This window comes from Petaurus breviceps, unplaced genomic scaffold (genome assembly GCF_028583685.1).
Source record: "Petaurus breviceps papuanus isolate PSGF00001 unplaced genomic scaffold, PetGlider_PUasm1.0 139, whole genome shotgun sequence".
Classification (NCBI taxonomy): domain Eukaryota; kingdom Metazoa; phylum Chordata; class Mammalia; order Diprotodontia; family Petauridae; genus Petaurus; species Petaurus breviceps.
In genome coordinates, this window is record NW_027185697.1 from 460,194 (window position 1) to 483,977 (window position 23,784).

The 23,784-nt window shown below is 42.5% G+C and overlaps 1 protein-coding gene across 2 annotated transcripts in view; it reads right to left on the minus strand.

Moving 5' to 3' along the window:
• The window catches only part of KCMF1 (potassium channel modulatory factor 1), a 125,099-nt gene that overhangs the window by 12,063 nt on the left and 89,252 nt on the right, over positions 1-23,784 (minus strand). For both annotated transcript variants that reach the window (XM_069065800.1, XM_069065807.1), the window contains exons 3-4: positions 20,489-20,628; positions 3,152-3,253 (exon numbers count right to left, since the gene is read on the minus strand). In XM_069065800.1, the coding sequence (XP_068921901.1) occupies positions 3,152-3,253; positions 20,489-20,628 (242 nt within the window). The remainder of the gene's footprint in view (positions 1-3,151; positions 3,254-20,488; positions 20,629-23,784) is intronic.

Consider the following 23,784-nt stretch of genomic DNA (forward strand, 5'->3'; position numbering starts at 1 on the left):
CAAAGGAAAAGAATCATTTTGGGTAAATTAAGTTTTCTGGTAAAGTATTAACCCTTTAAATTCCCTAGGTTGTTTCTCTTTGGTCATCTGTTTCTTTCTTAAAATAGCAGACTGAATCAAGCATCTCCTCAGCTTATTCCTGTACAAGATGAATGAATGAAAGTCCTGAAGCTTTTTCTGTCCACCCCTGAATCTCCACGTTCATTGCTGCTATCAAATTCTTGGACTCGTGAAAAATCATTTAAAATTTTACGTCTACCTGATGATCACAACAAACCACAAGTATCTTCCTTGGTCAGCCTGTATCCACTTTTCTAATTGATTAGCACTAAATCTATTCATGGATTGTAATCTCACTATTACATGAATCTGTGCTAAGAGGCTTTAGAGAGGGCTTACTTTAAGGCTCATCCTCCAGTCACACTCTGTGGACATAAAATCATGATTCAATTTTTTCTATTTCTCCTTAAATTAAGAGGAAATTCCAGGTATGAGCAAAATTAAAACTGTAACCTAATGGAATATGAGAAGATGACAGGATTACATAGTTGGACCTAGAAAAGATCCAGAAGCCATGTATTCCAACTCTTATGTTTTACAGATGAGGAAACTGAGGTACACAGAAGTTATGTGACTGGCCAAAGGTTGCTTAAGGTCATGTAGGCAATTAAGTGGCAGGTCTGTTAAGCCCCAAAACACTGTTGTTTCCATTAGACCACGCCACTCTTCCCCTTAAAACCCTCCACCAGATACCTACATCAGAGGGCCTGGGTTCAAGTCCTAGCGCTGCTGATCAGTAACAGGGGGACATTGGGAAACTTCTTTAATCTCACAAGGCCTCAGTTTCTTAATTTGTTAAAAGGAAGGATAGAGAGCTGGATGACATGATCTCAAGGGCCTTTCTAGCTCTAAATTCACGGTGCTACGGTGAATTTTCTCATGATGTTTTTTCTGTAATGACATCTCATATTCTAAACTGGCTCACAGGCTAAGTGAGGTTTGCTAGGTGGGATGCTAAACTTCCTCAGGACTGAGCTTTATAACTACAGAAAGAACTCTTGCTGTATTCTTTTCAGAACTACATGCTGTATTCCTGAACAGAATGTATGCTCCTTGAGGCCAGGGACTCTTTCATTTCTTTCGTATCTCCAGTGCCACCACACAGCAGGCACCTAATAAATCCTTCTGGTGTAGGTTATGGCTATAAGCTTATCTTTCAATGAAAGTAAAAAAAAATGACAGAGCTAGTCAGAAAAAATGCTTTTCCACCCATAAATGAGCTTATGTTCTGAGGGGATGCTGAGCTGTTCTAGGAATATGGGATTTTATTTGGTGGCACTCTGAATCTTTATTAGGAAATGACAAAGTAGCCAACCTGTCCTTAGCTGTGCTAAAGCTCAGAGGGCAGAGTATTTGATTCACTAGGAGGCATCACCAAAATAGACTGGCCTCTTTTTTTTTTTTACTTTTTGGAGGGGGGAAGGTTGGGCAATTGGGGTTAAGTGACTTGCTCAAGGTTACACAGAGAATGTTAAGTGTCTGAGGCTGGATTTGAACTCAGGTCCTCCTAACTCCAGGACTGGTGCTCTATTCACTACACCACCTAGCCACCCCATCATTGGCATCTTTTGGAATTATGTTGAATAGAAAAAAAAAATTCTGCTGTCTCATGATTGGTTGTTTTTTAAGATCTATTAAAGTCTTGTCTGCCTTTCAAACAAACACAACATGACCTTCAGACAGCCCACATGGTTCAATTCACTGCCTTTGCTCAGGAAAATAATTTTTTGCTTTCTGATTAACATTGGGTTGAAGTTAGAGGGCAGCCTCTGCATTTTTTTTTGTGCTAAGAAACAACTGAATAAAATCCAATCCAGACACTCTGATGGTACTGACCAACTGACATATTCCTGGGCTCCTCATTTCAAGCTGTGAATAGGTCTCCATTTTCAAAGGTAAGCCTAACTTTCTTACATTTGCATCTTTCACCAGTTAGGTTAGAATCCCTACCTATCAAGGGATGGCTTCTAAAATATGCTAATTCTGTCCTGCTACATGTGTATGTGCAATACTCCATCTGTATCACACAGTTTTTTTCTGCCTCATATACATGCAAGTGTCAGACACTCACCCTCCCTGTGGTTTGGCTTTCTCATTTCAAAATGGGAATAATATTTGACTAACCCCTTGGCAAATATAAGGAGCTTCAACTATTTATCTTATCTCTATCTATCTATCTATCTATCTATCTATCTATCTATCTATCTATCTATCTATCTATCTATCTATCCATCCATCCATCCATGCTGTTCTTGTCACTACAGGCCCTCTATGCTTCTGGGTCAGGAACTGTTATCTGCCACTGTTCCTTGCGCCTCCGGTCTGCTCCCATCTTTATTCTTCCTATTCTTGTCTGCAACTGCTTTTTCACAGACACCATCAGGATGAATTCTGAGTGCCTCTTTCTTTGCTGAAAGAACTAACCCAGAAGAGTATGCTGGGCACTCCTTAGCTACTCTCCTTGGCAGTGGATTCTCAGGTTGTGTTCTTTAGCCTCATTCCTCCCCTCCTCTACGATTGCTTCCCTTCCCCCTTGCCATATTTAGGTCTGGCCTCCTTCTGCATGCTTGGAATTCCTGAAAGTCTGGTTTCCAGGGCCATGGGATAACTGAGGTGTTACCGCAGTACACTGGTTGTCTACTATCAGAGAGGAGACTTTGGTTTTAATAAAATATACTGGTTCTAACAGTTGTTTTCATCACATGGGGAAGACCAATTTCTAAAGAACTGAAATGTTGACAGTCTTGGTTAATGAGTGACATGGGACACTTAGTTCTACACTAGGAGATTATCCCAGTTATCTCATTACATATCCCATATGGAATGGCTAGATGATTAAAAATCTACCTCTGTATGACATGCCATTTGATTTTTCAATAATATTGAGAGTATTGAATAACATTGAAGAGGACTAGTATACACAGAGGTCCATCTTCAAATGAGTTTTGTTTTTTCTTTCCATTGTGAATAGTTTGGAAATCTGGTCTTTTCTCTGATTTGCTTTGCAGATAACCAAGCACATCAGTGGCTAGAGCCCAAGGTGACCACGCGGTTCCTTCCTTCCTTTTCCTGCTGGTGCATAAAAGGATATTAGATCTCTAGGGGCTCTGTGTTCAAGTGTGAGATGAGCTGCAAAGTCATCTGTGACGTGATTAGGGTCTCCACCAGGCAATGCTGCACAGATTGGACAAATCTGCAAGGAAAGCCAGAAGAAGAGCATTAGTAAGTAGCTATTTGACAACAGACACAGGCGCCAATGAGAACCGACACATGAATATAAGAACGTGCCAGCTAGTCGTCAATGCTCACGTGACAACTTAGCAAACACGAATCCCACAGAGAGCACAGTTGACACATCCCGAGGACGTGCTCTGGCTCTCAGGGTCCGAGCTCTCCGCCGTCACTGCTAGCTTCAGACAAGCTTGGGCAGGAAGAATCTCCGGGTAGATCCAGGAAAAAATGGCAAAAATGGCAAAATGTTCTTTGGGTTGTCCTCTGTCCTAGAGAGTGCTGCACTCAGCCTGGTGCTGGACACGCCTGCCTACACAGCTATCTGTGGATCCTGGAAAGCATCTGCTCATAGATTTATCAATTCATATCTGATGGTTTCCACAGTAGCAAGGCCAGAGTTAGAACTAGAGCCCCCTTCCTAGAGAGTAACCCTACAACCCTGAACAAGAGGCCAGGCCAGTATTAAAATGTGAATGTGGGTCTGAAGCAATTTAAATGGAGGGAGGAAAAACAAGTAAGGTTTTTCCAGGGGAAAGGAACACAAATAGACACTGTAAACTCCTGTAGGGTAGATAAGATGAACCGAATCCACATAAATGATACCAGCTGTTAAGAAAATGGTCTTTGGAGAGGAAAAGACACATAAAGGCAGATGATAATAAAAATATAGGAAATGTTCCTCTAAGGCACAAGAGCTCGGGAGCCAGGCCACTAGATATAGAATCTATGACCATATGATCTATGGCAAGGAGCTTGGAGTCCAAATCTCTCTGACTCAGAGTGCAGGGAGCTGAGAGAAGAGGTCAAAGAATAAGCATCTGAGGTGAAAGTCAGAAACACAAAAAGGATCTAAAAGGTGGAGCCTAAGGGGAACACCCTCCAGAAACCCGGAGGGGTGCTGAGGGTTCAGAGCAACAATGCAGCCTGTCAAAAGCTGGGAAAACCTTCCTGCCTTTTCCATGGCCAGGGAGGTCCTTCAGGGGAGGCTCCTGCTCACTGCAACAAGCCCCAGAATATTACAACACCTTCTCTATGACAGCTGTTCTGCTCAACAATCCAAACAGAAAAACCAAGTGGATGAAGAATTTCTATTGTCCAGAGAGTGGGATGGACAAGCCATTGAGTACCACTGGTATGAAGGAAGAGGCAGAGAACTGGCTAGACTTTATTTGGGAAAATGAATGGCTATTTCAGCAATCTCAATCTGCTCCTCTGAACAAAATCCCATCTTTTAAACACCAATCTTTTTCTAGTGATGCTTGATTGCTATGAATAGTGGAACACCACAATCTCCAAAGAATTTAAATTGTAGGTAACACCAAGTACAGTGGAAAAGACGTGGGCACAGGCTCACAGAAAATATCAAAAATATCCTCCAGACCAATCATGTATCGAGAATGAGGAAAAATAGATCGATAGTCCCAGTGCTACATTGGTACCTACAAAATAAAGTTTGTTGGGAGGATCCCCCAAGAAGAATTTATGAAAGAACACAAACAAAAGTTTCACACATGATTCCCATGGACAAGCTGCAAACAGGATTGTGACAGCTGACATTTCATTAATTTTTGCAACAAGTCTGATTATGTTTATTTGGTGATAAAACCTCTTCCAAAACTAGAGACAGTAAATTAATGTGGTTTAAATAGAAAGGGAGAACTTTAAAGGGTGACAGGGCCCTTCTTGCCATCAGCCCACTGCTGGAGCTCATCTGTCCCACCTTTCTCTCCTCCTACCAAGCAACTGACATTTTATAGAACGCTGTCAGGTTTGCAAAATGCTTTATATGCCTTATCTTATTTGCTCCTCAGAACCACCTTGTGAGAGAGGTACTTAATAAAATTGTGCAGTACAGTATGAAACAGAGCTGAACCACATGAAAATGTAATCGGGAAAGAGTTAACAAAATAAAGAAAATAAAATGCAGATAAGACTACATTTCAAAACTAAGTCAACAGGTGGCCCCCACAGGGCTCCTTCCACATGGTTTGGTGGCCATGGTTCTATCTGAGATTGACACCAGAGAAGCCAGAGTCAAAACTGCAGCTGTACTGAGGGGCCATGGGCAAATAACTTAAAGGTCTCTTGGCCTCAAATTCCTCAGGAGTAAATGGAGAAGAATGAGCCCTCTTCAGTTCTGAATCTCTTATCCTACAAATTAATCCTATTTACAAATGAAGAAACCGGGGTTCCAAGAAGGTTAGACAGTAAATATATTAAGTCCTGGAGGCAGGGTTCAGATCACTGGAGAGAGAACCTCTATCAGTGAGACCAGGGTCCTGTTGTGGAGTTAGTTAGCGCTGAAGGCTGTCCTTCCGGTGACGGGCAGAGCTGAAAGGGGGCTCAGAAACCACCTTGTCTAACTTGGAAGCTGCCATCCCGGTCAGCCTGCAGGGAGCAGGATTCTGTTTCAAGTCCATGCAACAAGCATTACTTGTCTGCTGTGAGCAGCCTTGGGAAGCTAGATGGCTCAGTGGGCGCCAAGCCTAGAGGCAGGAAGACTCATCGTCCTGTGTTCAAACCTGGCTCCAGACACTTCCTCGCTGTGTGACCGTGGCCAAGTCACTTAGCCCTGTCTGCCTCAGTTTCCTCATCTGTAAAATGAGCTGGAGAAGGAAACGGCAAACCCCTCCAGTATCTCTGGCAATAAAACCTCCAATGGAGTCACGAGGAGGTAGACACGACTGAAAAATGGCTGAACAACAAGAGCAGAGCAAGGTGCAGGCCTCTCCTCTCAGAGCCAGGAGGGCACCTCTGCCTTGCTTTTCCCCACTGTACCAAGCTGTCCGAACCAGCTGAAGTGTGCTAAGATGGGGAGAAGATCACTCAGGCCTCTCAAGAAGGGGCTGCAGTCCCTTCCGCCATGTGTCTAGCTCTTCTCAAGTCTGCTTCTGCAGTGATTGTGGATCTGGATCTGGAACACAAGCTTGCAAAGGCATCCCGTCTTTTCAGCGGGGTACATGTCAAGGGAAAAGGTCCACTGGAAGAAAAGCCGCTGCTCTTTCAATAAATGAAGCAATCAGAAGCATTTATGAAGCACCTACCAGGGGCCAATGTCTTGGTGCCATAGATATGCAGATAAAAATGAAAAGACCTGGACTCCAAGGGGCTTAACTTGGAAACTGTAAACTTAAACTTTTTTTTGATAATTGTATTTTAATATAATTAGTCTCCTTAGTCGTTATGTATGTATTCCTGTGTATTTTATGCTAAGCAATTAAAAATATTCTGAGAAGGGTTCCATAGGTTACCAAAGGGTCTATAACACAAAAAAAGTGTTTAAAAATAAAGAAATGCCTTGAAAACCCAGCTATGGGGGAAAGCAATATATAAATATGTCAGTAAGTATATACAAAAATAAATGCAAAGAAATTTGGGGGTAAGGAATTAGAATCTGGTGGAGTATAGGAAAGGCCATGTACAGGGGACAGCATCTGAACTGATCTTTAAAGGATGCAGAGATGAGGTAGGAGGATATCCCAGGAATGGGGACAGCCTATACAAAGGCATGGAGATGAAATGCCACGTGGAAGCAATAAGAAGGCCAGTTTTAGACCATTATGAGTGTGAGGGGCTCAGAGTTTAGTGAGCAGTGAGGCATGGTCAGATATGTGCTTTAGGACCATGGTGTTAGCAGCTGTAACAGAGAACATACTGGAATGGGGAGAGAGCTGAGGCAGGGAACTCATTTCCTAGTGTGGCTGAGAGGTGGTGAGCAGCTTAGACCAGGTGGGACCTTGCCTTGGACTTCAGGTCTTGGGCTTCCCTCATTCCTTGTGTGAAGATGCTCACTCTGGTCCTTTGGAAGCCATTCTCTTCCCTTATTCTAACTTCTCCATTTTGGCCATCCCTGAAGCAAATTTTATTAACTGGAGTCTTGTGGACTGGCTTGATGGTGAAATTGCCTTTCCTACCGATGACCTATTTTTTGGGCTTGCTTAGGTATGATCTCCATGCTGCCCAAAGCCACAACATGGCCTTTCTTCCCAAGACTCAATTGTCATTTCATTCTGAACTTGTGACCCATGACTTGCTGACTGACCAACAACAGGGCCAAAGGACAACTTTGTTTATTTTCAGTCACTGGCTCCAACTATATTCATATTCCATGGTGAATCATGGCCCTTGTGCAAGCTCCTTCTGGGTGGAAGAGAGAGTGTGGATTTTGCTGATTAAGTATATTTTAAACTGTAATCATAAAGAAAAAAATACATGAATATGAAGTATTATCAATACGATCTCTTCCTGTGTCCCAAATCAGAGGGGATTAACCCATCATACTTGGCTTATCTCTAATTACCCAGGATCCCTACAAAGATAAGTAGCTAGGAAAGCTACTGTGTTCTTAGGCTACATTAAGGAGTAAGGAAACTACAATCTGGAGCTCTGCATTCAATCTGGGGGGGGGGGCACATTTATATGCTGGAGAGCACCCAAAGGATGACAACCAGAGTTATTACCGGCACTGGAATCATGCCACGTGATGACTAGTTGAAAGAACTGGAGACACTTAATTTATGTCTGGTGTAAGGAAAAACTTCCTAACAACCGGAGCTACCCAAGAGTGTAAGGGGTGTCCTGATGTACCAACAACTTCCTTTCCATGGAAAGTCTTCAAGAAGCTGCACGATCACTTGTCCATGATGATAATAGGTCAGGGACTCAACCTTTGTGTCATGAACATTTTTGGCAGTCTGACGGAGCCTAATACTACTGTGGTTTGTTGCCTGAATTCTGAATTAAAGGAAATGCTAAATTTCAGTCAGAGCTCAGGAAAAATAAATATGTAATTTCTTTCTTGGGTTAAGAACCCTTGCTACAGAGGGCATACTTTGAAGGGTATGGGATGAATTACAAGGCCACTGAGGTCTCTCAGAACTTCAAAATTCTGATTGTGATATGGCCTTCAATGATCAAAAGCACAGGATGACAGAGTCAGCCCTGAAAGGGACTTGAGAGAACATGTAGCCATTTTACAGATGGGGTAATTCAGGGTCAGAGGTTGAATAGCCTGTCCAAGGCCCCCCATGCAGTTCAGTAGCACGGCTGGGACAGGACTTCTCACAGACTGTGAAGAGTCTGACTGAATGGGGCAGGGGAGAGCGGACATAGAGAGAAAGATACTCCTGTGGTCTGTGGTCCTTAGTGACAAGAGAAATGTGTGGTGGTACTGAGAGGGTTAGAGATTCAGTATTCCAATCTACTGACTGGGGAAGTTTTTGAAGGCGACCATGCAATTAGCTCAAAGCAATCCCTCAAAACTAAAAGTGGTGGTGTATTTAATAGTAAATACATGAACGTCCTCTACTTTCCAATAATTGTCAAGAGACACTCAAATCCATCTCTCAGGGAAACAGAGTTGGAAGAAGTCATAGATGTGTTTGCTCATTAATTAAAAGACTTTAACAGGTACTGTGAAGCTATCTCTCCATCAAGGAAAAACGCCAGTGTGCAGCAATTATAAAAGTGATGAAAACTTTCGTCCGAGCTCTGGGCTCAGTGACTTTGCTTTTCATTTGGGACCTAACCATACGCTGCTTTGTGACTGACTGCTGTCCGGCATTCAGCTTCTCCTTGTCAAACAGACTGTAATAACAAGTTTCTCGAGGGCAGAGAGTGTTTCAAGCTTCTCTGTATCTCCCACAGTGCATAACCCAGGGATGAGGACATGACAGGTGATTAGAGTTCGTCAGGGAATAAAAAGTTAAAATAAAAGTTTGGGGTCTCAGCTTCTTTATAACTCTGCTCGAAAAAACGTACATAGCTTCTCAGTTTCCATTAACTTTCTGATCCACAAAAACACTTCGGGAGGTTCATCCATTTAAAAAAATTGCTGTTATTCCCCTCCTTCTAAACTAACCTCTGTGTTCTCCATTATCCCAGGTCCGGCAGCAGTAGAGGTCACACTTTGCATCTTCCTCCCACCTGACCCATCCTTCCCACCCTCCCCCTTTAGAAACAATGTCTGTGAAGTGTCTTAGGAAGCACCTGATCATGCATGTTATATTCCAAGAGCAGCAGCTGCATATCATAATCCAAGGGTCAGAGAGTTTTCAGAAGTGCTATGTTAACATCTTGGCCACTGTTTTAAGAGGACAGGGATGAGGAGGCCATATGGTGTAGAAGCAGAGGCTTCCAAACATGACAGTGCTGGAGAGTGCATGTCTGTGTGTTAATAGGTGAAAAGTGGGCAAAATATCTTCAAAAATGACAACCAACACACCTTGCTGTATATTCAAGTGAGCATCCGATGAGTGGCAAAGCCCTGGTACAATACTCTAGGTGGGAGTGATGCTTTCTATTTAACTCAGTTTGCATACAGGGCCTAGCACCATATTAGAGGCAAACCACAGGCAACTTGGTCTAGGGAAAAAGCAATGACTGGAGTAAGAAGCCCCGGGTTCCATCCCGTAAGGCTGGCCCTGGCCCGGTACTCTGGTCCTCAGAGGGCCTCAGCTTCCTCATCTGTAAAATGAAGAGAATGGACTGGAAGGTCTCTGACGCTCCTCCCAGCTCTAAGTCTACAAAATAAAAGCCAATTCATTAAAGTCATTCATCCATTCAACAGCCATTTATCAAGATGCTCCTATGTGTGAGATAACTGTGCCAGGCTTTGGAAGTTAGAAGGATAATTAAGACATGGTCCCTGACTTCAAATTTACAATCTAGCAGGAAGGATATGATATATGTACATTCCATTGTTGTTGTGCAGTCGTGCCTGACTCTTGGTGACCCCATCTGGGAATTTTTTTGGTGAAGATACTGGAATGGTTTGCCATTTCCTTTTCCAGCTCATTTTCTACATGAGGAACTGAGGCAAACAGGGTTAAGTGACTTGTCCAGCGTCACACAGCTTTACTAGCTTACTGTGTCTGAGGCTAGGTTTAGAAAAAAAAAAGGAACCTTTGAGATCATCAGCTCAATGGGCCACTGCAGAGTCACTGTAAGGGGTCCATCTAATTAAATGACTCTGTATAACAAATAAGTGAATCTACCTTTTGAAGACTAATTTCTTATCGCTATTGTGATTCATAAAACATAAATTAATGTACTTTATTTACTTTCTCAATCAGCAGATATTATTAACACAACAATCCTTTGGTTTTATTCACTATGTCTGAGATCACATTTGAACTCAAGTCTTCATGGTTCCAGGCCCAGTTCTCTATCCATTGTACTACTCAGATGTCCCATGATATCTGCAGACCAATATATAATATTATACAGTTACTATTGTGAAAAGGAGGATATAATAAATATTAAAAAGTTGCAAAGTGTTACCTAAGTTCAGAGGAAGAAAAGTTCATTTCTGAGAGGAAATCCCTTTAATGAGAGCTGTATGTAGAAGACAGCATGTAAGTTGGGTCTTGAAGGATAGGCAGGATTTCAAAATCTGCAGAGAGGGCATTCCAGGAATAGGGAAGTCTGCGCAAAGGCAGGGAGGTAAAAACTATCCGACATGTACAGCAGATGTCAGACATACAACCGGGCTGTAGGCTAGGATCAAGGAGATCTCTAGAAAGAGAGATCATTGTAAGCTAAGGCTAGGAAGGTTTATTTCTACTATTAAGCTTAATTATTTGTTTGGTTTAAATTGCTTTGCTTTCATGAAAGGCATAAATATATATTAGTACATGAAATTGTTTGAATCATGAGACTTAATGTTTAATTTCATGCTTCCCCTCTCTTTTGAGGAGAGGGAGTCAAACTGTGATAACACTTTCCTATCTGGTCACCTATAATCAAGAAACAGATCACTGCAGTTCTGTTGGTTTCTACCTAACAAAGTCATGTCTTTGGCAGAAGCAGAAGGCTGATAAATCAACCTGCCTTGGATGGATTCTTGCAGGGCCTTTATAAATGCAGTGCCAACAGCTTTGGAGTGGCACATGCACTGTACTGCTGCCCCTCTCCTCATCTTCTGACGTTCCTGACAAAGGCCTAACCATACTTCTTCACGCTGCACTAGCTCAGTTCAAAGTTTCTACTGAGAACCCCCCGAATATGGTAATGGGCGCTGATGCCAGCATCTGTGTTGGCACGCATGTGTCACGAAGCAAATGAAGCAAAGTTCTTCGCAGGTGGATTCTAAGAACATGTCAGAGCGTGGGGGGCAGCAGCACATGCTTATCCATCAGAGTGCACTGCATTGTAAGAGCTGGGGCCATATATGTACAAGCTTTGCCTCTGGGGGTGGGAAGGTGCGAGGAAACTACTAGACCCCATGCAGTGATCAGAAGAGCAATGGCAATAACAGGTCTTGTTCCATGGGGCTCCTTGCCTCCCCTCATCCCCAGAGAGGGAAGGTCAGCTGCTTACCACAACCCAGGCACTAAAAGGGAGGGCCACCACATGAAGGCAGCAGCTCTCGCCTCTCTGAGCTCAGTGACCAAGTCAGGCAGTGATGAAGAAGAAATGGAGGTGATTCTCCACAGTCATGTGTCTGAATCCAGTACTATATTGGGAGAAGACAGCATTTCTATAAAACCCAGCAATGATGGAGGAGGAGAGGTAGGGTAGACTTCCCAGGGTTCTGATTTAGGATGGGAAAAAGAGGAACTTAGGATGATGGGGGTAAAGCAGGTTGCCAGTCCCAGAGGAGGAGCCAGAACTTCTGGGAAATCCTGGCTTGCTGCCAGAGGTAAGCACTATATCAGGATCCTGTTTAGAGAATGTTAAAGAAAAAGCACCATGAGATCATGAGAAAACAAACCTATTTCAAAGATGAATATAGCTTAACTTCTAATGACAGTACATTTTATTTCACTATTTTACTTGTCCTTAGGATCTCTGCCAAAAAAAAAAAAAGCCTAAGACAATAAAATGGGAATGATGTAATGTGTTGTATAAAATTTAAGAAGATGAAAGCAATAAATTCTGTCCTTACAATGGTTGTGACAGGGATGGAAGAAAGATGGTCAGTGGCCACCAAGGGTGAGCCTCACAATGGCAGCCACCACAGTGCTGTGAGGAGTGGTGGTAGGGAATCAATGGAGAGAAAGCTCTCTCTCTGTTGTAGCCATGGTCTGGGCTGGCTGGTCCAGTCTGACACGACTCTTCCTCCTGGCAACAATGCTCTAACAATTTCCAAGGCTAGGGGATAACACTAAGAATCTCTGATTCTTTCCTGGTACAGAAGAGTGAGTTGGAAACCAAGATGCCTAAACTCTAATCCCAGAGGTTTTCCCTTCAATAAAATGAGTCACCTGTACATTTGAATTTAAAACACAAGTGTTTGATTCTCAGTGACCTCCCCACCCATAAGGATGCTCCATAGCTTCTTCATAGCTATACCTCCTCTCTGATTAAACTGACTTCCCCCTAGAACTCTCCAACTTTATACAGTTCAATACAAACCCACGTAATAGTCTAATTTCACTGGCCCATCAAAGTGCCATTCCCACCTTCATGCCTTTAGTCATTACCCTTGTGATTCCTTTCCAGTTAGGCAAAGCCTACCCATGCTTGAAGGTCCAGCCCAGGTCCCACCTTCCCACACAAAGCATCCTGACTACTCATGTCCACAAGGATATCTCCATTCCACAGAATTCCTTAATTGAATAGCCTTGTTTTGCTAGCTGGCTACACCATCCATCTTAGTTTTGTCTCCACGGCACTCTAAACTCCTTATGAGCAGAAGACCTATTCAAATGGCTTTTTACTTTCCTCCTTTAGCCCTGGACATATCGCCATACAAAGGAGGTGTTCAGAAACCGCTTGTTGAACTGAACTCCAAGTACAGTCCATCTGGATCTGCTGTATAACCAGAGCAGTTTATTTTGTTTAAGGTTATTTGCTAATGCTTATATATAAAGTTCTCTAAGCTCACAGAGCTAGAGGCGCCCACTGATGTCCTAACATCTAACTCCTCATTTTACAGATGAGGAAGCTGAGGCCTAGAAAAGCTACGTGATTTGCCATGGATTTACTTCAATGGGCATTTCACCGATCCCCTCATGTGAGCGCTGTACTCAATACTTTGGAACTTTCAATGGGAAGCATGCATGGCCTGGTCCCTGACAGAAGCACTCACAAATTTAGAGCTGAAAGGAACCTTTGAGGTCAGCTCAACGAGACACTGTAGAGTCAATGGAAGGATCTGTATGAGAATAAGCCAGTCTACCTACCTTCTGAAGACTAATGCCTCACTGCTCTTCTGATTCCCCAAACAAATCCGTTTGCCATGCTGTACTTCCTCAATCAACAGCTACTAGTAATAGCACAACTATCCTTTCACCAAACCAAGGTCTAATATCACCCACTTTCCTTTTACAAAAGGGGAAGCTAATACTCAGAGACCCAGAACCACTTGCCCAACATCTTTCAGAGTTAGTGAAAAACTGGGACTAGAAGCCACACTTTCTGATCCTGAGACTCGTAGTCCTAGTCAGTTAAGCAATCAGCAAGCATTTATTAGGCACAGACTACAGGCCAGGCCATGTGACAAGTGCTAGTAGTTACAATGAGAGGCCTGAGAGCCTATGAATGAACACTAGGAAATTCAAATGCTGCTGTTCTGAACGTCCCCACGAAGCTGACTACAGCTTCCATTGGTAAGCTGTGCTCAGGGCTATACAGGCCCTCATACCTATTCTGCTTCGATGCACTGGCTTATCTGGATAATTTGCTGACCTCAGGTCCTCAGAGCTAACATCACACCTGAGCCAAGGCAGGAGCTGGCCGTCTCACTCTGGATTAGAATCCTATTTTTCATCTAATCAGTGCACGTTTTTATGCCTCTTGTTGCCAATAGTGGTAGTTATCTGATTGATTTTCTTCTTCAGTTCCATCTATCAACTCTGGGACCTCTCTCCCAGCCTGGGTGCGAGGACCAAATGAGGTATCTGTACAGTGCTCAGCACAGTGCCTGGTACATGGGAAGCGAGATGCACACATTCAGAGAGTCCAGCCCAAATCTCACATGGACTGTTTGTGCCCGGCCTGTGGCAGAACACTCCAGCTCATGTTGGTCTGAGCGGCCACAGTCAGACACACTAAAACCTGACTTGAGCACAGTGATGTCATTTTGGTCCTCTCTGAGGACAAAGGACAACACCCAACCAACCTTTACTACTACTCCTGGCTCAGCGAGGCTTCTGGGAGCCTCATTTCCTTCTGTAAGTGGCCTCAGAATATCAGCTGTAGAAGTGTTGTTTAGATAGCAAGATAGTTTATGCTTTCCTTCATTTTCTACACTGTCAAAGGAACCCCCAAATAATTCAGTTTAGACTTTGAGTCCTGCTTTAGACTAGCAACTGAAACATGGGTGTGTCTGGGGTTCTGGGAATTCAAACTTCAAACAAAGAAATGAAGCCACTATGTGAAACAGTGACTCATAACAAGATGGGAAGGAAGTTGGTTAGCTTCCTAAATCTGCCGGGTGCTTTTCATTCTATGCTCTATCTCAGCCTGAAGATAAGCATTGAGCTGAGTGCTTATAATCTTATTATAATAGATTATAATATAATGAGAGCTTATAATCTTATTATAATTATCATTATTCTTTTCATTTTGAAGGTTTGGAAGAAGTAATTAAGCACGCATTCAGGATGAATGAAGGAGTGAGATCTAAAAGGATCAGAAATAGTGCTGACAAATAAGGTCTGTCTATTTTTATAGCAGAGCCACACTCTGGAGACTCGTCGACATGGGTGTGTCTTCCCAGATGGGGAGCCATGGTCAGGCCCCGCCCCCTCACCTCTTTTAGCCTGTTTCCTCATTTGTAAAAGAAAAAAAAAAGTAACACATAGTGTCTAATACTCACTTCACAGGGCTGCTATAAGCAACAAATGAGATAAAATAGATAACAATCTGAAGTCCAAGGAGCAGTCAAACAGGACCTAACAGAGACTCTTCCAGAGTCGGAAAGTGAGTGAGAAATCCAGATGAGTTGGGTTCCAAGTCTACTAATGATGTTTACCATCTCTTGCTGCCTGCTGTTTTTTTTAACCTACCTTCCCTACGAAAACTACCCTTTCAAAAGTATTCAAATAGAAATCTGGTGCTAACAGAATGCCTTTCAGTTGACAATGTCCCCCAACTCGGGATGAAAACAATGAGCAATCTTTCAGTGAAGTGTGTTCTACATAAAAGATCTCCACACCCCTCTTGTGGAAACACTGGGGATCCGACATACCACGATTCTTATTCTTTCCAATAGTTTCTCTCTGGCTGGAGCTCCCATGCACTGGAGAGCTGTGTTCTCTTTAACCTTCTATGTACTATCTGTGATCTCCTGTCACACTTGACCTCAGTTCTGCCAAACACTTCCTTTGTGAGGACGAGGGCATAGAAAATGTTTCCGTGTGGTTTTCTTGAAATGAGCATCTGAGCACTGACCTATGATAACCCCAGATTTGGCCTGGCAAACCGGAAACCATCACCAAAGAAAGAGCAAGGTGAAGGGAAGGAAGAGTCCAGACCTGATTCTCGCTGCTACTTTTCAAACCCACATCTTTTCAGAGCTGCTATTCTCAGTTGTGATCACTGTCATTCTGGAGAAATCTATCCCATCAGAAGCAGCGGCAATGGTCATTATTCAGGGACATTATCCTTCAGAACTCTGGGGGAGGTGCTCGAGAAGCGGAGACTCAACATGGCTATGTGGAGAGAGCTTGAAAGTTTCTGAAGTATTTGAGCTTCCCCCCAACGTGGCAAGGCAGGCTCCATGTTGAGAGCAGAGAAGGCGCTGGCCTGGGATCTGAATCCCATTTCTGCCGCATCCTAGCTAGGCAGTCAGCCTTCCTAGGCACAGCATTCTCATCTGCAAAGTGGGGAGAGTAATATCTATGGCCCCAGCCCATGGGGCTGATGGGATGCCCACACAAGACAGTGTCTGCAGGCACTTTCCAAACACTGAGGTGCTAGAGAAATGCCACTTACTCTTACTAGGACCATGCTACTTTAGAGAAGAAGAAAAGGAAAAAGTCCACAGAGAGGGCAAATGACTCTCCCAGGATCTCATAGCTAACGTCTTCCTGTGCGTTATTTGCAGGTCTGGCTCAGCATAGTATGGACAGGGCACACAATAATTCTGAAGAAATGCTTGGTGACTTACTTCAAGTCCAAGTGCAGCATGCTAGATGAAGTCTTGCTTGCAGTCTAGCATAGGGAATGAAGCAAGTTGGCAGCATCATGAATCAAATATGCGAAAATTACATACTAGAGCAAGAATCTATTAACTACAGCGCAGAATAGAATATAATGGGTTCACAAGTACAAACCAAACACTCTTTGAGGTTACACAGGCTTTCACAGGTGCCTTATTTAATAAATGCTGGGTGGGCACACTAAAGGTGGCAAAAGTGGCTTCTGAAAAAGATGACTAAGGTGCTAGAGGAAACGCTGGCAGTCAAGCCTAGCAAAATGAATGAAATTAAGGTTAACTGAATTAACCCAGCAAAGCTGTTATTTGCCTTCAGATAATCATCAGAAGGGACAGATCTGGGGGCTCTCATTTCAATGTATATATCGTCCACAAGGACCAGGCCTTCCTACCTTCTTTCTCCACAATCTTCCTAGCTGCATATAGTTGAATAGAGAGGAAAAAAAATGAGCCTGCCACTGGCAATGGTGTTGTCCAACTACTGTTAGGAGTTCTTAAAGTATGCTGTTAGTTCATAAGCACAAAAATATTAATTTGCTTTTATCAACAAGAGATACATTGTTAGTAAAAATCGAAGCAACATTTTCTGCTGTTCATTCAGCCTGAATTTTTACTTTCCCTCGCTAAAGGTCTAGATACTGAATTGCAAGGTAAACACAGTGTTCATAACAATGTACTTCAAAATTACAGAGAAAAACTGCATTATTCCAACAAAGATCTGTAGGTGCTGTGGCCACAGAAGCCATCACCTCTTCCAAAAGAGGGAAATGCTTTAGACAAAGTAGTTTTTAAAACCTCAGATATCATGATTCTATACTAAAAGGATAGAAAGTCAAAGCTGACAATCCATTCCTTTCTTTCTCCTTTTTAAAAATTGTATTTAATTGGTAGAATCAGGATACAAATAAGTCTAGTATTATCTTTATTTACAGGATGAAATGAAAATGAGTTCACCACAAGCTCTCTTAACCTCCTTAGACTATCTCTGAACAATTCCACTTGCCTGGGAATTATGGGTTGGGCCAAGTGTATCTAGAAGTTACTGAGCTATCTCTTTCTGGAAAGGAACAAAAGCAACCTATGTCAACATGCCAATCATGCCACAAGCACTGAAACATGCCAAGCACGGCAGGAAGAAAAAAGAGGAAAAACCCCAAAACCAGTCCTCTATGGAGCAGAAGCAAACTGCCATTAGCCAACAAAGGGCAGCTGATGCAGCCAACAAAATGTGTTGTAGGATAGATTTCTACAATGCAATCATCTGGAGACCCTCAGACAGCACAATGAGCAGGAATGGGCAAGAGGAGCTAATAGGCCGAAGCGGCTGGTTGTCCTTTTTTCAACAAGCTGATCTTTATACAAACAGCAAAGGATTCACTACCAAGCCAAGGGAGAATGGGAGCACGAATTACATACACAGGCTAAGTGAGCTCATGTACAGTTTGAGGCAAAAACTAATTTATTTTAAGGAAGCCCCTCTCAGCCTAGGGAGTCATAGTGGAAAGGGCTGAGTGAAGACAAAAGAAGCCTGGAAATAGGCTCCCTCCTTGTTCTCTTCTTTGTACACTCCTGATTGCAGCGCTTAGCATGGTGCTTGGCATACACAGAGCAGGCACTTTATAAATGCCCGAAGCAGCTGGCACTGGGCTCAGAGTCAGGAAGATCCGAGTTCAGATCTGGCTGCAGACAATCCTAGTGTGTGACCCTCTGCCTCAGTTTCCTTGTCTGTAAAGTGCTCAGCATGGTACTCAGTGCTACAGAATCGTTACTGCTGCCTGACTGATGGTCGTACCAGTCCCTGAGGCTGCTGAAAGCCCTGCCCACTGCCATGCAGCATTGCTTCCTTTCTCCAAATATTCCCACTGTGCTCCTAGCCTAAGGCTGATAGATTTTCAGAGGGATGTTTTAAGTCTGTCTCCTTCTGCGAGATTTATTTCTTTTGAATAAAAATAGCAGCTAATATTATGAGTTCCTGTTATTCCTATTTTATGGAGGAGGAAACTAAGGTTCCGAAGAACCAAACTGCTTTGCACAGTTGTACATCTGGTTAAATGTCTGCAATGGCTCAGGGCTGGGCCCTTCTCTCTCCAGGACACTGGCCCGGACTGCCTTGCTTTCCCAAGGGACTTTTCTCATTGACAGTCTAGTCTTGTATCCCCACGTCTCAGTTAACACCCAGCATAGTGTCTTGCGTATGGTAGGTGATTAATATAGGTCTACTGAATTGGAACTGAAGGACTAGGAGCTCATATTCATCTTCCTAAAATTCTAAAGTCATGAGATCAGGATACTGCGTATGTGGTATTACAGAGACATACTTCGACTCCTCTGTACTTCTCATGATCTTCTCCCTTCTGGGTACTCCCAGGACCACAGAGGTCATCTAGATTAACATCCTCCTTTTTTTTTTTTTGCCTTTTGGAGGGCAATTGGGGTTAAGTAACTTGCCCAAGGTTACACAGCTAGTTTTTTTTGTGTGGGTGTTAAGTGTCTGAGGACAGAACCGAACTCAGGTCCTCCTGGCTCCAGGGCTGGCACTTAACTCACAGCGCCACCTAGCCGCCCCATCATCCTCCTTTTTTTAAATAAGGAAAAGGGGACACAGAGAGTTAAGTGCCTTGCCCAAGGTTCACAGGGAAGAAGTAGCAAAACTAGAATGTGACCCCAGGGCACCTGACTCCAAGCCTAGCACTCTTCCCAGCCCACCTTGTTGCTCTCCATCACTGCCTAGGTAGGTTCTAGTTCTAGTCTCACAATTTCCCCTCTGCCTTTTCACTCTCAAATTCAGCTTATAGGTTCTTGACCAAGGCAGGCTCCTTCATGTGTCCATCCAGTTCTGCGCACAGTAGCAAGAGGGATCCAAGAGAAGGAGAGTCCCTGCTCTAAAGAGCCAGAGCCAGGCAAGAGAACAGAAAGACACCCAAGGCTCCAATGGAATGAAAGCAATCACCAGTCTAGGCAAGGAGATGGGATACACACAGAACCAATCAGAAAATATAAACCAATGCAAGTAGAAAACATACTTTTGTGCTAAGGAAGTGAGGAGTATGAGTTAAGGTCAATCGAAGTTAGTCGAGTTGGGATCCTGAAGGAAATGGACACTGATGCACAGAGTAGAGCAAGAAATAACTGAAATGGGCTGCACATCTATTTACATCTTTAACCACAGGAAGAAATCGGAATTTCTTGCTGCTTGTGTAAACTATGGCAGGTGTCATGGTGTGGCTGTAGGCAAACATTCACTAGTAATGACTCAGACTCCTTCGGTGGGAAGGGGAAGATAAGTGTGTTTTGCCAGGTTCTCACTCACTGCCTGCTCAGGCATGTGCACAGACAGGATATCCCCCACCCATGCCCATCCCACTGGAGACTGTCCCAAAGAAATGCAGGCTAGAACAAAGGTACCCTGGAGTTCTGCAGGGAGACACAGAAATACACCCTGGAGTAGGAAAACACAGCAAAGACACAGGAGTTAGAACACAGAAAAAGGAGAAAGAGATAAACAGGGAGATCTCACTCATATCGATACCAAAAGACAAAGATTTATTAGCAAGAACAACATAGTCTTTTCAGGCACCACTGTTCTCAAATTCCTTTAATTATCTTTGGAAGTGAGTGGTCCAGGCCTTAGGAAAACAAAATAAGGTCAGGAATATGTATGCTGTAACTACGCCACAGAACAGTCTATTATTTTTCACTTTCTCTTGGTTATTATTTTGAAAGATATTTAAACATTTTTTTGTGAAATTTATTTTTTAGAACAAAAGCTGCTCAAACAGGTAGTAGCATAATTTACTGGCTTAACAAACAGAACTCAACCCAAGGTATAATGGTACCTTTAGACTGATTCAATACTCAATGTCTAAACAACTTTGTGTTTTGGAAACTTGTAACATCGAACGTGGATAGGCAAGAGGAAAACATTCTGCCTTCAGATATATTTACAAGAAAGGCAATTTACTGTGTGATGCACCAGAGTATAACTTCTGACAAGGGCACCTGAGAGGCTTTCTCTGGCACTACTGAAGGTGACTTCCAACAAGAGTGACACATACACAAACATTGCTTCAACACAAGCCTGCTGCTGCTTACCACTTCTGTTGATGTTTCTGCATGTTCAGAAGTAACATGTTCTTGAAGAGATGTCTCCGTATAACCCATTTTTCCACAATAGGGACAAGTAAAAGACTGCGGCTGCTCTACTGAGAAAGCTTCTCCACCATAGTACAAATCTGAAAAAAAGCATGGTTGAATGTCACTGAAAAACAGTCATTAAATGTTAATTTTAAAACAGAAAAACTAATTATGTAGTGGAATGACAGGGAAAAAAGTTGTTCCCACTGTCTATGCCTAAGCCTCTTCGTTGCTTCTTCAACATTCCCACTCCTGACACTGCCTACATCTGGTCATCTTGTCTATCCTTACAAAGCTTTACACAGATCCCCAAATCCCACTCCGTACACATCTTTTCCATTTAAGGAGAGGCAATATTTCTATTTCTCCCTTTGGCCTCCATTTCCCCATCTGTAACATCAGGAGGTCATCCTAGACTACTTCTAAGATCCCTGTTAGCTCCAGATCTATGACCTTGTGTGTATCAGAAAAATACTTTGGCATGAGCCTGCCAGATACAATTTATTAATGAAATGATTATAATTCTAAGTATCTCTGTTTTGAGCAGAAGTTCTGGCGAAGCCTATGGATCTCTTTTCAATAATAATGTTTTTAAATGTGTAAAATACATAAAATTAGAAAGGAAATAAATTATACTGAAATACAATTATCAAAATACATTAAAACAAACAAGTTTGACTTCCCCGTATTAAGAACCCAGACTCTGAAAAAATCCAAAAAGGGACTGGAATTAAGCCTGACTGTGAAAATCTCTTTCGCACCAGCCATTTTTGAGTTATAATTTATATATAGGTAAAATAGTTAGATTTGATTCTTCAGGAAGGAAGGAAAGGCAGGGAATAAGCATTTATATCTAGCCCCTACAAATGCCCATCACTGTGTGAAACACTTGACAATTATTGTGTCATCTAATCCTCACAAAATACTATGAGGTAAGTACTACTGCTATCCCTATTATACAGCTGAGGAAACGGAGGCAAACAAGTTCAGTGACTTGTCCAGAGTCACACAGCTAGTAAGTATCTGAGGCCACATTTAACTCCAGGCCCACAGTTTTGCACATGGCATCACTTACATGCCTCCACACTATAACAATCACTTAATATACAGGTGCTCCCTAAAGAACAATTTTCCTAAAACATCCAATCCCTCTTTGACCATTCCCTCTAAGGATTCTTCTTTTAATTTTATCGAAGGTGAACTCAAGAGATACTTCTGCAGACTTCTTCCTTCTCCTAGACAGATCAGTACTGAAATCACTTCAGGGATGAGCCCTTTAGGCTAACTGATTAGGCCTTTAAAAAGATTTCAAAGCAGCCCACCTCTTTTGGAATCGCTATTTAAAAGACTAATAAGAACTTCCCAACATGGGCGGACACACCAAGGATTTAAGACCAAAGTATTGCCCTAATATAATTTTTTTAATAAGCAGCTTCAAAATGGGAGAGAGTTCAGTTTGCTTCCACACCTGGAAGCACAGATTATTGAAATCTCCAAAAAATAAGTAATCCACACTCCTCTGAAGTCAACAATGCTGAACAAATACCTTATACACTAAAAACCTCGAACATAAGGCACCAATGTTTCTTTTTACCTTTCCACTATAATATTGTTGTCCTATGATCCTAGTAGGTAATGTAGATTTGTTATAGCTGCTTAAGGGAAAATACCAGAACAGTTATTTCACTATTTTGAATTAGACTCAAAGACCTTGGGATAAAGTCATTTTGTCCTGGTTTCTTTGTACAGGAAGTGCTGCTTGGACCAGTTCTTATACAATTATTTCTGAGAGGATAAGGAGGAAAGAAAAGAACTCAGTGTAAAGTATAGAACTGGTTAAGCGATGAGAGCTGAGAGCAGAGTGAGCAAATCTAACAGTTTCAAAGAAAACACTCTGAACATCTAGTGTAGACATCCCTAAATCAAAATAGCATCAGATGTAATTAAACATAAGCAGTCAAAAGGAGACTTTTCACTGTAAAGAAGTATCCACTAATAGTACAAATGAGGGAAGACATAATTGCTTCTGTGGTCAAATTTTTTTTCCCCTTTGATGTCAGTTCCCCATCGCGCCCCCCCCCCCGAATTTATTTATTTATTTATTTTTAGTTTTCAACATTCATTTCCACAAGATTTTGAGCTCCAATTTTTCTCCATATCACTCCCCCACCCCCCACCCCAATATGGCAAGCATACTGATTACTCCTCCCCCTAGTCTGCCCTCTCATATATCCATACCTATCCCTCCCCTTACACCCTTCCCCCTTACTTTCTTGTAGGGCAAGATGGATTTCTATACCCCATTGCCTGTATATCTTATTTCCCAGTTGCATGTAACAATGATTTTTTAACACTTGTTTTTAAAACTTTGGGTTCCACAAGGAATTGTGGAATTGAATGTTGTAAACTAAAAGTAAATAAATAAATTAAAAGCAAACAAACAAAAAACGGTTTGAGGTCTAGATTCTCTCCCTTCTTCCCTCCTCACTCACCCCCACGGGGAAGACAAGCAATTCAACATAGGCGATACATGTATAGTTATGCAAAACATTCCCATGGTAGTCATATTGTGAAAAGACTAACTATATTTCCCTCCCCTATCCCCCCCCCCCCATTTATTCTATTTTCTCCTTTGACCCTATCCCTTTTCAAAAGTGTTTGCTTCTGACTACCCCTTCCCCCAATCTGTCCTCCTTTCTATCATCCCCCCCTCCTTTCCTGTAGGGTAAGATACCCAAATTGAGTGTATATATTATTCCCTCCTTAAGCTAAATTCAATAAGAGTAAGGTTGACCCATTCCCTTTCAGCTTCTTGCTCTTCCTCTCCATTGTAACAGCTTTCTCTTGCATCTTTTATGTGAAATAATTTACCCTATTCTCTCCCTTCCTCCTTCTCCCAAAATATTCCCTCACCTCTTAATTTTATTTTTAAGATATCATCCCTACATATTCAACTCACCCTGTGTAGTGGCAAGCACCCCAGTGTCCCCAGGGTGCCTGCTCACACAGGCTCTTGGATCTGCTTTGTTAAAGGAAAGCAACTCAAAAGGGGTTAACAAGCTTACTTTAATCAGTCAGACATATATCGTTTACCTTGTTCAGGGGAAAAGGTCAGAACCCTGAACTTCAAAGTATACAGGCAGAATTATCAAGACAGAAACAGATCAAGTAGACAGATTTCCAAACTGTCCAGCCATTACATCCATACCCAGTCAACATTTGGGTTTCCACATCTGGGTTTTTCAAAGGCGGGG